The sequence below is a fragment of the Lontra canadensis genome, unplaced genomic scaffold (assembly GCF_010015895.1).
Source record: "Lontra canadensis isolate GAN:19392208 unplaced genomic scaffold, GSC_riverotter_1.0 scaffold1, whole genome shotgun sequence".
Taxonomy (NCBI): domain Eukaryota; kingdom Metazoa; phylum Chordata; class Mammalia; order Carnivora; family Mustelidae; genus Lontra; species Lontra canadensis.
In genome coordinates, this window is record NW_022630995.1 from 66,630,192 (window position 1) to 66,646,081 (window position 15,890).

The 15,890-nt window shown below is 57.7% G+C and overlaps 1 protein-coding gene across 2 annotated transcripts in view; it reads left to right on the top strand.

Annotated features, from left to right (window-relative positions):
* Nucleotides 1-8,644, top strand: part of LETM1 (leucine zipper and EF-hand containing transmembrane protein 1) — a 37,468-nt gene extending 28,824 nt beyond the window's left edge. Inside the window, exons 8-14 of one of the 2 annotated variants that reach the window (XM_032856389.1) lie at nt 305-436; nt 703-846; nt 1,479-1,613; nt 4,600-4,734; nt 5,857-6,047; nt 7,019-7,157; nt 8,335-8,644. In XM_032856389.1, the coding sequence (XP_032712280.1) occupies nt 305-436; nt 703-846; nt 1,479-1,613; nt 4,600-4,734; nt 5,857-6,047; nt 7,019-7,157; nt 8,335-8,484 (1,026 nt within the window). In that variant the 3' untranslated portion in view covers nt 8,485-8,644. The remainder of the gene's footprint in view (nt 1-304; nt 437-702; nt 847-1,478; nt 1,614-4,599; nt 4,735-5,856; nt 6,048-7,018; nt 7,158-8,334) is intronic. The other variant, XM_032856398.1, reaches the window with a different exon arrangement.
* The last annotated feature ends 7,246 nt before the right edge of the window (nt 8,645-15,890 follow it).

Genomic DNA, 15,890 nt, shown 5'->3' on the forward strand with positions numbered 1-15,890 from the left:
ACTCTATGCTTTCTGAGCCTAGTGGCCAGGCTGCTAGTGCTCCGCTCATTCACGACCCTGGGGGCATCTCAGGCTTGGTTGGCTGAGGAGGGCATCAGGTTGTAAGAGGCAGGAATAGGTGGGCTTTGTAGAAACCGAGGAGTCTTGTTTTTGGGGAGCCCTTCCTTGAGTGAGCTAGTGCGTCCATCTACTCCAGCCCCCCTCCGCCATGAAACCGGAAGAGAAAAGATCCCAGGGTCCAGGTCCCAGGAGAGGCCGGTGGGAGGCGGCCAGCAGGTGAGCCTATCTTTTCCCCCAACTGCAGTGGCTGGAGCTGCACCTGCACCAGGAGATCCCGACGTCCCTGCTCATCCTGTCCCGGGCCATGTACCTCCCGGACACCCTCTCGCCCGCCGACCAGCTCAAGTCCACACTGCAGACGCTCCCAGAGATCGTGGTATGTGTGCCAGGAGACTGCATCTGTGGCTTGCTCTGGAAGGTGGGGGGCCCTCTCACTTCTGGGGATGCTCCCCACACTGTCTCGTCAGTCCACTCTGATGCTGAGGGTTCCTGTGACAGTCGCACAGAAGGTGCCCCTCAGCCGCCTCGCAGCATGTCCAGCAGACGGAGTTCCCAAGTGGGAGTCCAGGTGCAGGTGGTCTGGGGGTGCCGTGGGGGTACCTCAGGCCACAGACATCCTCTCATAGTCTCCCTTTTGTGCAGGCTAAGGAGGCCCAGGTGAAGGTGGCTGAAGTGGAAGGCGAGCAGGTGGACAACAAGGCCAAGCTGGAGGCCACGCTGCAGGAGGAGGCAGCCATCCGGCGTGAACACTTGGAGAAGGAGCTGCAGCGGCGCCCCGATGCGGCGGTAAGCGACCGCCAGGTCCCTTTGCCTGCCTGGGCAGTGCGGGAGCCACACGGAGCATTGGGACAGGCTAAGGCTGTCTGCTCCAGCTTTTCTAGAAGCTGTTTGTGGAACCACGTCGAGAGGGTCCCTGTGGCCCGTCTCCTGTCTTCTGCCTGGAGTGCCCAGGGGACGGGATTGGCTGCCTCTCCAGTGGCCCGGGTGCCAGCGCCCAGTGTGGCTGGCTCCACCAATGGGCAGAGGGGCAGCACAGTGCCCATGTTCTCTTTGGGCCCCCCCGGCCCGGGCAATGGGTGTATTTGCTCTGGAGGCCATGGGGCAACTTCGTGCACTTGTCAGGGAAGGACTGAGGATGGACGTAGGTGCTGGTAGTGTTGACGGGAGCCTCCATGGACCTGGCGAGTGCCAGTGCACAGCTGCGTGAGTCGTGGAACATGCCCATCAGAGCCTGGCGGGGACACCTTGTGGGAGACACCCCCACCCCCCAACGCTGGCTGCCGGGCTTTCATGAAAACCTCCACTGGCGCGCGGCCGGCCTGTTGACAATGCGCCCTTGGTCTGTGCTGGCGCTGACGCTCCAGGACAGCAGCTGGGGTGCCATTTGGTGCTGAGCCGGCAGTGGCCTTGCATTTCAGAAGGAAGTGGAGCCAGAAGTGGCGGCAGAGGCTGCCCCTGGGAGGCCTGCGGCCGAGCTGCAGCCCGGAGTGCCTGAGGTGACCCTACCGTCAGAGGCCCTGAAGGACATGGCCCCTGTCCTAGAAGGCTTGAAGGTAACCGTGCACGCAGGCCCGGAAGGCAGGCCATGTTGGAACCCAACAGGAGGGTGAAGAGGGGGCTGGCTTGTGGGGCGGGGGCTCCAGAGGCACCGTAGCCTGGCTCAGGGTGACAGCAGATGGTCGTGGGGGCGGTAAGGGGTGAGGCCGCAGCTTGGAGGTGTTCTCAGGAGGCCCAGGTTGCTGTGCGAACAGCAAGCTATGCTCCCAACTCTGGGCCTGAGTGGCTGGAAGGTGGAGGTGCCGGGTGCTTGGCCCCCTGGACCCTCTGTCCTCCCAGTGGCTGCACAGTGGGAAGGAAGGGGAGCTGGTGTGATCCCCACCCAGCCTGATGTGCTGGGCACCTAGCAGGATACTGGGGTCTGACTGTCCAGGTGGTAGCCACTTCCTTCGTGGGACCCCTTCTGTCTGGAACTGCCAGGTGTCGGGTATGGGAAGTCTCTACAGACAGACGGCAATGTCGGTTTGGCAGCTGGAGTAGGAGAGAGACCAGGGCCGGGGATTCGTGTTGGTGGGGGGCGGGGGGAATTCAAGTGAGGTCCCAGAGGGGCCGGGACACGGTGGCCTCCACGTTCGAAGGCTGGAGGAGAGACGAGGCTGTAGAGGAACCACTGGGCTCTCAGCATGTCTATACCTAGTGGGGGGAGTTGTTTCCAGGGGAGGGTGGGCCTCATCAGGAGCATTGAGGGCTGGGTGGGGGAGGCCTGAAGACAGACCCCTAATGGGGAGGGTGAGGTCGTCCGTGGCTCAGTAGGAGCAGTTGTGGGGCAGAGCTGGAAGGAAAAGCTCCCCTGTGGGTGTCTCAGGGTGGAGCTGCCGGGTGGAGGGGGAACGCCAGCCTTCTCCAGGCCCGTGGGGAAGGAAGGCCCCACTGCGGCAGGCAGCAGGAAGAGCTGGTCTCAGGGAGGATCTAGACCGCTGTTGTAAGAAGACTCGGGGTAGCAGATCCGAGCTGGTGCGGCTGCCTAAGACGGTCTGTGGTCCTCAGAGGCCATGTGTTTGGGTGGAGGAAGGTGGGTGGGACAGGCTTGCGAGGTGGGAGGCCAGGGCCGTTCTGGAAACAGATGTGCTGGTAAGGACACATCGAGGAGGTTGGGAGGAATAGGGTCCCAGGAATCTGGGACCAAGCTGGGCTCAAAGGGTGACTCAGGGAGGGGTCAGGGTCATTTTTAAGGGGGTGGAAGGCTGGGAAATGGACAGCTGAGCAGAGATGGAGCCCTGCTGGGCCCATAGAATGCAGCTCGGGAAGAAGGGGCACTTGTCATTAAATAGAGCTGGGACAGTGACTGTCTTCATGGAAACAGATGCATTCCTTTTCCAATGGATAATGTGAAAGGGCAATTAGACCGGTCAGAAGAACTGAGGTTTGGTGAGGATTTCTTAGCAAGAAACACAAACCTTTACAAAACTGACCAGCTACAAGCCTTTGTTCCCTGGAAAGTTACTGTAAGGAGTGAGAAAAGCAAGTGCCTCCGTCCCCATTTGCAGTGCGACGTCGTAGGTTTTACCTGTCCTGGCCATCTGCTGGGGCTGCACAGAGAGCCTGATAGGCTCTCCCTCGGGTAAGGACATTGAGCTTGTGGCTGAAAGCCTAGGGAAAGCCAGACCCATGTGGCTTCACAGGCCCCAAGTTTCTAGGGAGATCCTTCAGTGCACAGAGTGTTCACAGAAAGCCGAAGAGGGGAGCCGTTTCCAGCTCCTCCTGAGATGGGCGTTAGCTGATGCCAGTACCAGATTGCTGGGAGAGCACTGCACAGCCGTATCTTTTGGGACGCAGATGTACAAGTTCTGAACCAACTCTTAGCAAATCAGACGCAGCTATTCTATGAAAAGGCTAATACATCGTGATCTCCTGGGGCTTGTCCAGGGAATACAAAACAACAGTCAGTATAACGAGCGTATTGACAGAATGAAGAGAAAAACCACGTATGAGCATCTCGATAAATGCAGAAAAAGCACTTCACAGAATCCAGTATCTGTTCTGATTAAAAAAAAAAAAAAAAAAATTTCCCAGTGAGCGAGTCGAGGAGAACACTCTCACCCGACGGGGAGCATCTGTGGAAATAGCTGTAGCTCGCTCGGTCCCTGGCGTCCGCACTCGCTGCCCCGTTCAGCAATGTGCCGAGGTTCTGGCCAGCACAGTTAGAGGAGGGGAATGAGAGCACACAGTCGGAAGGGGGGAGCGAAACTGCCTGTCTGCAGAGGGTGTGAGCAGCCGAAAATGATCGCCGCTTCTTTGGGCCGTTGATGAGCAAGCGAACGGCAGTCTCAGTATGGCGGACGGTCCCTGCAGGGAGCCCCTGGGCTGAGTCTGACAGTATCGCAGCTGCGCTGTACCGCCAAATGCTGAGGGGTCGCTGAGGTTCCTTACCTCCAACGGGTGTTCTGCGTTTGTGTGTGCTGGGGTCCTCGTGAGGTGTCCATTCTGCCGCTGATGCCCATGTCTGGACCCATCAGCATCCCAGCAGGCTTGGTGTGGAAGTGGGCAGGCTTGTTCTAGAACATGCGTGCAGACTGAGAGGAGCTAGGATGGCCTGTGGTGGAGGAGCAGATTTGGTCTGTGCTCTGGCTGGGAAGCTGTCCGGCCCCTGGAGGCCCAGGACAACACAGAGGTGGGGGGCGGGGGGCTCCCAGTGAGGCAGGGGACGACGTCCTACATGCATGAGCTCACCGTCTGGGATGTATTTGTCTGAGCTGCGGGAGAGCAGCTCTGAGCTAGCCTGGGCACAGAAAGGTTTTGGGTGGCCAACAGGTCTCTGTCAGTTGGTGATGGTGTCCCGGGCTTGCATGCGTGGTGGCACAGGCACACCTGGGCACGTGGGGGCAAGGATGGGGACTGTGCGTGTGTCTGCTGGCCTCTGTGTGCACAGCAGGAGCAGATGGTGTGGACAGAAGAGCTGCTGAGTACTCTGGAGGTGGGGGGTCAGTAATGATTTTCCTCTAGCCGGGTTTCTGTTAGGGCGCTTGTGTGTCCTCTTTGCAGGAAGAGGAAATAACGAAAGAGGAGATCGACATACTCAGCAATGCCTGCTCGAAGCTGAAAGAGCAGAAGTCGTCCCTGACCAAGGAGAAGGAAGAGCTGGAGCTGCTCAAGGAGGATGTGCAGGACTACAGCGAGGTGGGCGGCAGTGTCCTGGGGATGTCCTCTGCCCCCTTCTGGGCCAGCCAGGGGTCTCTGTGCAGCTGAGTGCCCGGGCTCTTTGCTCCTGGCATGGGCTGCTTACCCTGGCAGTCCATAGGCCCATGAAGGGACCAGACCAGCAGTCTAGTCGCTTGATAAATGAAATCCTCGTTGCAGTCATGTTTCCCCGGAAGACATTTCTTTCTTACACACTAACTTTTTTCATTTATTGATTTATTTGTTGTTGTTGTTGTTGTTTTAAGATTTTTTATATATTTATTGGACAGAGATCACAAGCAGGCAGAGAGGCAGGCAGAGAGGGGTGAGTGGGGGAGCAGGCTCCCTGCTGAGCAGAGAGCCCGATGTGGGGCTCAATCCCAGGACCCTGAGATCATGACCTGAGCCAAAGGCAGAGGCTTAATCCACTGAGCTACCCAGGTGCCCTGTTCGTTTTTTAAAGGAAAACCTGTCTGTTTTATAAATGTTACTTCCAAATCTGATTTGAAAGCGCTGTTTCAGGGCGCCCGGCTGGCTCAGTTGGGTGTGTGATTCGATCTCAGGGTCATGAGCTTCAGCCCCATAGGAGCTGTGGAGCCTACTTTATGAAAGAACTATGTTTTCGTAGATCCATTGGGAAAAGATGACTAGTTTTGAGATTGGTGAAAATAATCAGCCATGTTCATGGCAGGCCTGTTGACACAGTGGTTCTCTGTTGGAAATCTGGGGTTCACCAGAAATGCTGAGCCCTTCTCCTCATTCCCAGCCCCACCTTCCATCCTTCCCTGTAGTGCCTGCTTATGAGGACGGTCATGACTTGGGATTTAAGAAGGCATCTTCTATTCCCCAATTTTTTCATCCATCTATTTATTCTTTTAACAAATATAAAGAAAGTTGAGCTTCACATAGATACTATTTCCTTTGCAACACAGACCATATTTGAGTTTGCAAAAACAAGTGATTTGTACGAAAGGTGCAGACACGATTGTGCAGCTCAATTTGCAACCTGGAATTTATTACCTTTGGGTTAATTTAACTACTTCTACGAGGTAAGCAGTTGTATGGGTCCTTTTTATTTTATTGTTTTAAAGACAATCTTTTACGACTCCATAATTTCGTTAGGATTTGCAAGAGATCCAGAAGGAGCTTTCGAAGACCGGCGAAGAAATCTATGTAGAGGAGTCGAAAGCCAGCAAGAGGCTGACAAAGAGGGTGCAGCAGATGATCGGGCAGATCGATAGCCTGCTTTCACAGCTGGAGGCGGGCCAAGAGGCTGGCAGGCTGGGTCCCACCGCCGAGCAGCCACCTGCAGGGTGAGCGTGGCCCCGATGCTGGGCACTGGGAGATGAAGTTGCACTTGTTGGCCCTAGTGTCCAAGCCCTGAGCTTTTACCCCATGGTTCCAGCCAGAAGCCTAGCCCCATCTCCGTCTCCACTTGTCGCTAACTGTTTTACTGAAGGAGCTCTTGGGGTCCTCTCTTCTGCTCACACACGCACACATGCACACATGTACACATGCACACGCACGCATACACACAGGCACACACATGCGCACTTTGGCCAATGTCAGGACCACTATTCCCCGCCCCCAACCCTTACTCTCCAGGCACTATAGGCCACATCTGTCCCCAGACTGCCATCAAGCTGGTCCTTCCAGAATGTGCCTAGGATATAGCTCCCTTGGACCATCCCCTGCCACCTCTCTTCCTGAAGCCCCTACACATAGGCGCTCAGTGTTGCCACCACTCTGGAGGTCATCGTGTGAGTGAGGAGCTGTCGGGCTGCTACCAGTGTTCCTATGGGCCGGGCATTGTGCTCTGAGTGCCTGCATCTCTAAGAGGGAAGGAGGGCTGGCTGCAGACTTCCTGCTGTCCCCAAGTTGGGGGGCCTTCACCTCCAGACGAGGTCCGTGCTCTTCCTGAGTTGACCTGCTGGGCTGTGTCATTATTTCAGCCCACCTGCCCTCCTCGGTCAGAGGGCAGCACAGCCATACTCGGCCCCTGCCCCCCAGGCCACTACACACACAGGCCTGAGGACCACTACCCAGGAACCATGAGGCTTTGTCCTCAGCAGTGGAAAGGCTTCCTGGGGGGCAGTGCCCAGGGAGACCTGGGACCAAAGGAAGAATTCTAGGTTTGTGTCCAAGTTGGGTGGGAATTCCCAAAGGCAGGGGCTGGGGAGCTCTGGAGGGAGGGTTGCCTGGGTTAAGGCTGACCCTTAGGAGGCCTGGTGGGGCTGTGGGTGTGGCTGTGCCACAGGCAGGCTCTGTCCCCCCCAACCCCCAGGGAGACTGTCATCAGCATCGCTGAGCTCATCAGTGCCATGAAGCAGATCAAGCACATTCCAGAAAACAAGCTCATCAGCTTGGCCTCCGCGCTGGATGAAAACAAGGACGGCAAGATCAACATCGATGACCTTGTCAAGGTGAATTGGGACCAAGTCAGGGCTGCCTGGCCCAGCCAATGGCTGTGTCTTGGGGGGATATTTTCCACATGTACCCCGTCTCTGTCCTCTAAATCCTTGGCTTAGTCAGGATGTGAACCTAGAGCAGCCCGTCTGCATTTTGACTGGACACTAAGCCTCTTGCGTCCGCTGGTGGGGCTTTGGCACAGTCAGGGGAGTGCAGTAGCTGTGGGGTGTCTAGGGCAGACTCAGAGGGAGGGGATGTGTCAGGCTGTCCTCCAGGCCAGACTTCAGCAGGTGCTGCCTGAACCCTGAGGAGGGCTGAGCGAAGCACTGGGGTCCCTGGGGCCAGGGGTTGGGCAGCTCAGGAGACTGGGAATGGGATTCCACCTTGATGAGAGGAACTCTGCGGAGGGCGCACTCTTCTGGCTGTTCGCACGGCTTCTGGTCTCTAGCTGGTTAGTGGTTATCCCCAGGTTTACTGAGCATAGCTGCTAATTGACTGGGGTCCTGTTGAAGGACCAGGAGCACATGCTGATGGCTTCACTTTGGCAGCAGCAGAGGCTGGGAGGCCTGCGCCCACGCCAGCTGCCCCTTCCTTGGGGCCCCTTCCATGCTGTGGATGGCAGCTCAGATGCTCTCGCCCTGCACACCCAGAGCCACGGGGGTGAGAGATTCCTGAGGAGTCTCTGTCTAGGGCATGCCCTGACCCTGCGGCCTCATGGTGCCGCCCCCGCACTCCCTCCCCCACCCCTGTATACTCACAGAGCCTGTGTCTCCTGCTCTATGAGCCCCTCTCTCATAGCTTTTTTTAAAGATTTTATTATTTAAAGAAAAAAAAAAAGATTTTATTATTCATTTGACAATGCACAAATGGGGAGGGGCAGAGAGAGAAGCAGGGTCCCCACTGAGCCAGGAGCCCGGCATGGGGCTTGATCCCAGGACCCCAGGATCAGATCCTGATTTGAAGGCAGATGCTTAATCCCTGAGCCACCCAGGCGCTCCTGCCTCATAGCTTTAATCTGGCCTCGGGCTTTGGAGGTCTGGTACTGCAGTACCAAGGCAGCGTAAGGACCCCAGTGGTCCTCTTGCTGGGATGGAGGAGCTGGGCTCCACCTCCCCTGCATACTCTGCTGGGAAGGTGCTGCGTCGGGGCAGGGTCACCCCTGAGCCCCTTGTCCCTTTCTCGTGTGCGTAGGTGATCGAGCTGGTGGATAAAGAGGACATCCACATCTCCACCAGCCAGGTGGCCGAGATCGTGGCCATGTTGGAAAAGGAGGAGAAGGTGGAGGAGAAGGAGAAGGCCAAGGAGAAGGCTGAGAAGGAGGCCGCCGAAGTGAAGAATTAGGGCCTGCCCCCGTCCTGGGCACCTTGGGGCCCCTCCCGCATTGGCCTCCGTCCCGCAGCGCCGGTTGCCGGGCCCTGCTGTGCTAGTGAAGGCTTTGAGGTGATTCTTAGTGACAAACCTAATATTTTGTCTGGAATAAATCAGAAACTTCCATAATCAAGTAATTTTTAATTTTCATCATTCCATGAAGATTCATTCAATCTGGAATCCCAAACCCTTCCAGGGAATCATGTCTGGATTCACAGAGTGGCACGATGCTGCCGTGGCCCCAGCTGTGGTAGCCCCAGCCATGGTGGCCACATGTATAGCCCGCCGATGGCCGGGGAGTCATGGCTATACACAGGCTTCCTGGCTCCGGAGGTGGGTCCAGGGTAGGAAGGTGCCTCCCTTCCAGCGTGCGCCGTACCCTGCTGGTGCCTATCCCAGAAGGAGAAAGGGTCTGCTGTGTGGACGCCCCGTGCCTGTGGAGCTTGAGGCATACAGATGGGGAGGACAGAAGCGCAGCCCACCGTGGCTCAAGAGAAGACATGCCTGTTACCTGCGGACCTGGAGTCCTGACCGGCAGCCTACGTAGCAGTGATTCCTGCACATTTCCAGAGTCGTCTATGGCACAAGTGGGATGCTTTGGCCTCTGGACAAGCACAGATCTACGACAGGGACGTGATACCTTGTGCAGGCCTCCTGTGACGCCAGCTCTTGCTTGGTTTAATCTCTGGCGTGGCCCTAACCCTTTAACCAGCTGACTAGTACCGGATGTTTGCACACCACTGTGCATCTGCCCTGTAACAGCACGTGAGAGTTATGCTGGGAGAGATGCTCATGAAGCCCTTAGAAAGTAAGGCTTTCCACTCGACTGATCATGGTGTTGTGGCTTTCAGAAAGTGTCTCCCTTTGGGTGGTCTGCATGCCATTGCCCCCGTGGGTGACTGAGTGGATCGTGCTGAGCGTCCAGGGATGGTGAGGGGCGTTCCAGGCATACACGCCTGCCGTAGCATTGCTCTCAGACTTTCTGGACCCATTGGCCGGTGGCTGTGTTCCTGCTCCCGGGGTGGGGCATCCTGAAGGGCTTTCAGAAAGGCGGCACCCCTGGAGGGGGGCCGGCCCAGCACTCGGGCTTCGGGATGTCGGGCTTGCCTGGCGCACCCCGCAGCTGGAGTGGGGCAGCATCCATGGGCTTGGCGTCTGGCCATCTCAGCACCCCCGGCAGCTCAGGTAGGGGTGCTCTATGGGGGCTAGGGCTGTGGTCTCTGCTCCGTCAGACCTGTCCTTCAGATACCAGGTCTGTTATGGGCAAGAACGTTTTCTTGAGGGAATGCAGGCATAGGCTTGGAAGACCTAGGAACAGAGTGGCCAGGTGACCCAGGACAGGAGCATGAGGGCCCAGGAAGGATGGCTTCTAAATTACTTGAAATGTTTTACTCAGCCATTAAAAAGGAAACTTGACAAAATAGGAATAAAATTCTGTATTCTCAAATGTAAACCTTTGTAAAGTAACAGTTGGGTTCTAAAGGGGTTTTATTTCGATTATTTGAGAAAGAAGTATATATATTCTAGATGCTTAATTAAAATATTTATGAATTACCTTACACTTCCTTTAGTGGTATGATATTGAGCTGTAGGAAGTGGGTGCACGAGCTCGGGGCCGCTCGTGGGCCCTGCGAACGGCGGCTTTCTAGTGAGCAGTTCTTCGGCACCCATTCAGCTGTGCCCAAATCCTGTTTACACCCTCGCCGCCCTGGCCTGGCATCCTGAGCAGCCCCACCGTGTGGTCACCACCACGGCCAGCCCCTTCGCTGCGCCCCCTGCTGTCTGCGTCTTCCAGGGGAGACGCTCACCGCTCCAAACCCCGCCCCCATGCTGACAGGCTTGCCGAGGGCCCGGGGCCCCTCCGGTGTTGGCCCCTGTGGCAACGGTCCTGCAGTAGGCCCCCCTCGATGCGGGGGATCTTCCTGTCCTGAGCTGTTAGCTGCAGCAGAGAGTTGGGTCCCGGTGCAGGCACAGCAGCAGTAAGTCTCGAAAGCCATTCTGCACAGTGCGGCTTGCAGGGGTGGCTCCCTCGGCCTTCCTGTGTCACCTCCAGAGGGGCCTGCGGTGTCCACACCCCTTGAGAAGGAAGCAGGAGTTCTTAGCACGGGCTTCATCCTCCACGTTTTAAACACCCGCTCTTGTAGTTGGGATTCGGGAAGATAGTGTGTGGCTTCTAGATCCCTTTTGGAATATCGAAATCCAGACTTTTTAAAAAATGAAGGGCACTTTGTAATTTCTAAAGAATAACCTCCAGGCGGTGGTTCTCACAGTGCGGCCCTGGGCCGGCTGCACCTGAGAGCCACCACCACCCCACCCCCTGGGCTGTGTATAAATGTCTTTTTTTAGAAATAGTGTTTTTATTAAAATGTTAAGTTAATGTTCCTATAATAGCTCCAAGTAGGATTTTTGAACTGTGTGACACATCAGAAGTCAAGGTGGAAGCCATCTGAATCGTTGGAATGTCTGCCTTTGTGACCACTTGGGGGTCCATTTCTATCTTTGCGGCGGAAGGGGTTGGTCCGTGGCCCGTGGGTGTGGCTGTGCTGCTGGGAGGCCAGGTTCCAGATGGATGTCCGCCTGGTGGAACCATGCGCGGGTAGCCTCCGCTGCACACTGGCTTCACGTCCTGTCTGACTGTGCCCCCGTGCGGCGGGTAGGCGCTCAGTGTGATGTCCGGAGGAGGGTTAATAAAGCACTGTCGCGATCACCTGTCCACTGTGCACTGCTTGCTTTGTCCAGACTGGGAAGGAGGCCACTGCCTGACCAGGCTTTCCCCCGACCCCAGCTCTCAGCAGATGCTATGGGACCTGGGGAGACAGGACTGGGATCCCAGCTGAAGGATCACCCAGGACGGCCCAATTCCATTGGGAAAGACTCTGAGGACTCCTGAGAGTGGGGACGGTGATGCCCAAAGGTGTGCACTCCGCTGAGGGGGTCCTTGATGATGCAGGGGCCATCCCTCCACTACAGCCCGCTCCCCAAGCCTGGACAGGGCCCAGAGAGCTGGCTTAGGGCTGCCTGCACTCTACCCCCCAGTAGAGAGCTGAGAGGGCTGCCAGGCAGACAGGACAGACACAAGGATGACCCCCGCCTCCCAGGTCCCTTCAGTAGACAGGCCGCCTCACTCTGAGCTGCGGACTTCCACCGTCTCCAGTGGCCTCACCACGGGCACCAGGCTGCATGGGGCGCTGTGTGGGATCCCTCCACCTTTGCTGAGTCCTGACACCCTGCCTGCACCCTGCCCAAGGGCCACCCTCACTAGTCTCCCATTTGTCCCTGAGACCGGCCTTGGCTGTGTTTCCTCTGCCATGTAGGTCTTGGGAGCTCAGACGCCGCTCTAGAACCACGTGGGAGGGTTTATTTCTGTGGGTGCAGGTGTGAGTGGAGGACTGGTAGGTCTCCTCTCGTGCCTGCCCCCTGGCCTGGGCCCTGGGCCAACAGCTCCATCCAGGTTCTTTAAAATGCCCCTGGCAGGCGCCTAGGTGCCCTCAGGGGAGTCAGGGGCCTGGTCGGGAGCGTGTTTCTCATCTCCACAGTTCAGAAGGCCACGGAAAGACACCAGGGTTCTGGGGATGATGAGGGGTGCTGGGGGGTTGCTTAAGGAGGTGGCTCTAGAGTCCTGGGGACAGGGTACTCCTGACCAGAAACGTGTGAAACATGGAGAATGGGTTGTAAACAAAGAGCCCGCCCCTGCAGTGGTCCTCTGGCCAGCCAGCTGGTGCTGGTGCCAGTGCCGGTGCCAACTCTCCCACCAGGAAGGAGAAAGCCACTCCCCGGTCTTCTCAGGAGGAGGTTCCATCCCCACAAGGTGTTGAGGGAGAATTCCAGCTGGTGGGCCTGAAGAAACGCTGGAATTTAGCATTGCAGCTTCCCAGCCCGGGGAACCATTCCCTGGAACAACTGGGGGCGAGGGCTGCTAGCCATGTGCCCCTTGCTGTGCCCCACCCCCCAACCCTCCCACAGCCCCTTGCTGTGCCAGTAAAGTCTGACGACCCCACAGGAGCACCAGCATATCCAGAAAGCAGGGCCTTCCAATACGACACCGTTGTGCCCCCCAAAAGCTCAGGAAAGGGGAGAAAGGCCAGGGGCTCTTCTGGGCTGAGGACAACCAGATGAGTTCCGGATTTAAAACACCTCTCATTGCATTGTGGTGGGGGCGACTGGAGCCGGCCCACGCGGGCAGGCTGCAAGTGTGCTCCATGTAGGGCTGCGACCCCGAAGACCTTGGCAGCTGCGGCTGAGTGTGTGCGTCCACCCGCCCGGGAGGAGGATGCTGGGTGTACGGCTGGTGGGCGGCAGCTGACAGGTAAGATTGCGGGATCCAGGAAAGGAGCCAAACCCGGCAGCGAGGGGGAAAGGTGAAGGGCGGGGCCTGGAGCTCCGAGAACTGGGGAGCTAGCTCTACACCCTTCGAGGGCGGGTGGCTTGTGGACGCCTCTCTCCCTGAGCCGCCATGGAGGCCTGCCTGGGTCTGGGTCGGACCCCATCCGCCCGGGGATTCAGAAGACACTCGGGGACTGGCATCGGGGCTTGCAGGAGGAGGCGAGCCCGGCCGGGGAGGGGCGGGGTCGCAGGTGCCGCAGCACAGGTGTAGCCGGACAGGGGCGGGGCCCTGGAGTGGGTGGGACCGGCAGGCGAGGGGCGGGGCCTGGAGTGGGTGGGACCGGCAGGTGAGGGGCGGGGAGGCACCGCCGGCCGCGCGGGGGTGCAGGGCTGCCCTTGCCTGCCTGTCCAGTGCCCCAACCTGCAGTCCTGGCCCGTTCGTCTGCCCGCCCGCGTCCCGCCCGGGGTCTCGGTCCAGCGTCCGCAAGACTCGAAGCTCCCCGGGAGGCCTAGCCCCCGTTCCCGAGCGCGTCCCCGGAGCCCCGCGGGACCGCGGGGACGAGGGGCTGGGGACTTGGCGGGGATGCTTGCGGGCGGCACTAGAGGGCGCTCCCGGCCCGCGCTTCGCCCGCCTCCCCAGTTCCTGCCCCTTGCCGCCCCCCACCAGCTTCCCCTACCCCCGCCATCACCCTTTGCCGGGCCCCCCTCAGCCGGGTCTCTTCTGGGCTCTCCCCACCTCCCTGCCAGCCTGGGGCCAGCAGCGCACACTTGCACCCCCATCGGCCCCCATCTCCCCAGAGTGCTGGCAACTCCAAGAACACTGGGTCTCTGGCAGGCTGGACCGGAGGCAGGGAGAGCTTCCGAGTGGGGTCGCGGTATGGGGGGAGGGGGTCACCCACCGGGTTCAGATCCTCCCTTCCAGGGAAGCCCCAGAGTCGGAAAGTGAGTTGGACACAGCTACAGCTGGAGCGAATTTCTGAGAAGCCAGAGTTAAAAGTTGACACAGCCAGGTGGCTGGTTAACCCAGAGCGGTCCTCTCCAGTGGGACCAGACCAGGGGTCAGCAGAGGAAGGAGGGAGAGGGGCCCTACACAGCACTGGGCGCCAGAGAGGACCTGGGCCAAATTTGTGCTTGGCTGCCCGTCCCTGAATCCTCTCTAGCCTCACCATCTAGCCTAGACACTGCCACCTCCTTTTGAAAGGCTTCCCAGACTTATCCCCACTGGTTTGGCATGGGTGGGTGCCCTGATCGGTGTCCCCACTCCCTCAGACTGAGAACTCAGAGCAGAGGGGACCAGACCCTGTCACTGGGTCCTCAGTGCCCCAACTAGCTAAGGGTCAGCATGCAGCCTCTGCCCAAAGTTGCAGGAATGGTGGAATGCAGGGGTGCAGGTGAAGCCCAAGGGTGGGGTACCAGGCCTGGGATGGGGTAAGCATCCAGGAGCTAGAGTGTGGCCCCCAGGGCAGACAGCACTCTCCCTGGGTCTGGCTGAATCAGGGGCCAGGTGAAAGCTTTGCTGACATGTGGCTCCATGAGGGGAACTCAGCTAGAAACCAGCTTCTTCTCCCCAGGTAACCGCAGATGCCAGCAAGTGGGGTGTGCAGGGGGGAGGGAAGCCTCAGAAGCCGCTGCAGGTGTCTGCACAGGACCCCCAGAGCCTACCTAGATTCCAGGAGCTGGGGGCAGCCATGGGGCTTGGCAGGACCTGCCTTCCTCCTTGCTCAGCCACACCCCAGGATGCTCTCACTGCCAATTCCCTAGACACCCCCTTGTCACCATTCCCTGCCCTTGGGGACCTCAGACAGTGAAGACCACACATGGCCCTGAGGTTGGACCCCCATGCAGCTGCACACAGCGGACCATCCTCATCCGCACCCTGGCTTTGCCCAGGATCATCCTGTCCTAGCCAGAACCTGGGCTTGTGACCCCAGGCAGCCAGTCCCAGTCTCTGCCAGCAGCTGGGGACCCCTACCTCCTTGGGGTGGGGAGGGCAGATGACAGGACCTGTCCCAGGTGGACATTAGGGACGCTGAACTGCCTAGGGTTCCAGAGGGCCGGAAACAACAAGGCACAGAACCAGGACAGGAACCAGTTGACTCCGTTTATTTTCTGGAAAGCACATCTGCCAGTTTGGGCCAACACCTTTGGCTCCCATAAGGCAGAGGAGGGGGGGCCCCTGAGAACAAAGACCACCCTGAACCACTGCCCGGTTGGCCAGCTCATGAGCAAAAAAAAGGCCCCCAAATTTGGGCCATTGACAGTACAAAAAGTAACAAAACTGAATTCACTGCTTTCTCTTGCAAGCTTTGAAAGGTGGCAGTCCGGGCTATAAAGTCTAGAAGCATTGCGCAAGAAGTGTTAAGTCTACAGCAAATACATCTTGTAAAAACTCAATAAATTATATATATAGATATATATAAACTTGTAACATCTAATAACATTGAAGCCTGTGTGCAGGGTTGGCCCCCACCGGAAGCCACCTCCCCACCCGGAGCACATGGCAATTAGAAGTTGGAGGAAAATACCAGCTTGCTTTGAAGTCCCCAAAAATAAATCTCCTAAAGAAAAACCCTATAGAAATCTAATTCCCTTGCAAAAGAAGGCCAAAGGAAACAAAACACCTCACTAGAATCACCTCAAACTATGAACAACCCTTGAGGGCACAAAGGAACTGGCTGGGTTTCGGGGGGCGGCAAGCCACGCCCGGCACGATCACAACCCTGTGGTCCCTTCTCCGCGGTTAATAAGTTAAAACTGAAACCTCTGTGCCATGCGGCTATCTCAACACTATGAGTGTGGGGTGGGGGTCAGGGGTTCTGGGCAATCGATAAATAGCTTTACAAATATACAGGTCCAGGTACAATTTTTAAAACAAAACTGTCAGAAAAGCCACCCCGTGGTGTGCTGGTGTCTGCGCTTGTCTCCACAGCAAATCCCTCGGGGAGGCTCCCTGGGCCCCCGGGGTCCTGTGCCGGCCACACCAGCCTTTCTTCCATATAGATATGCATATATATAGGCATGTATGTATCCGACACATGGATTCTATTTATATAAAT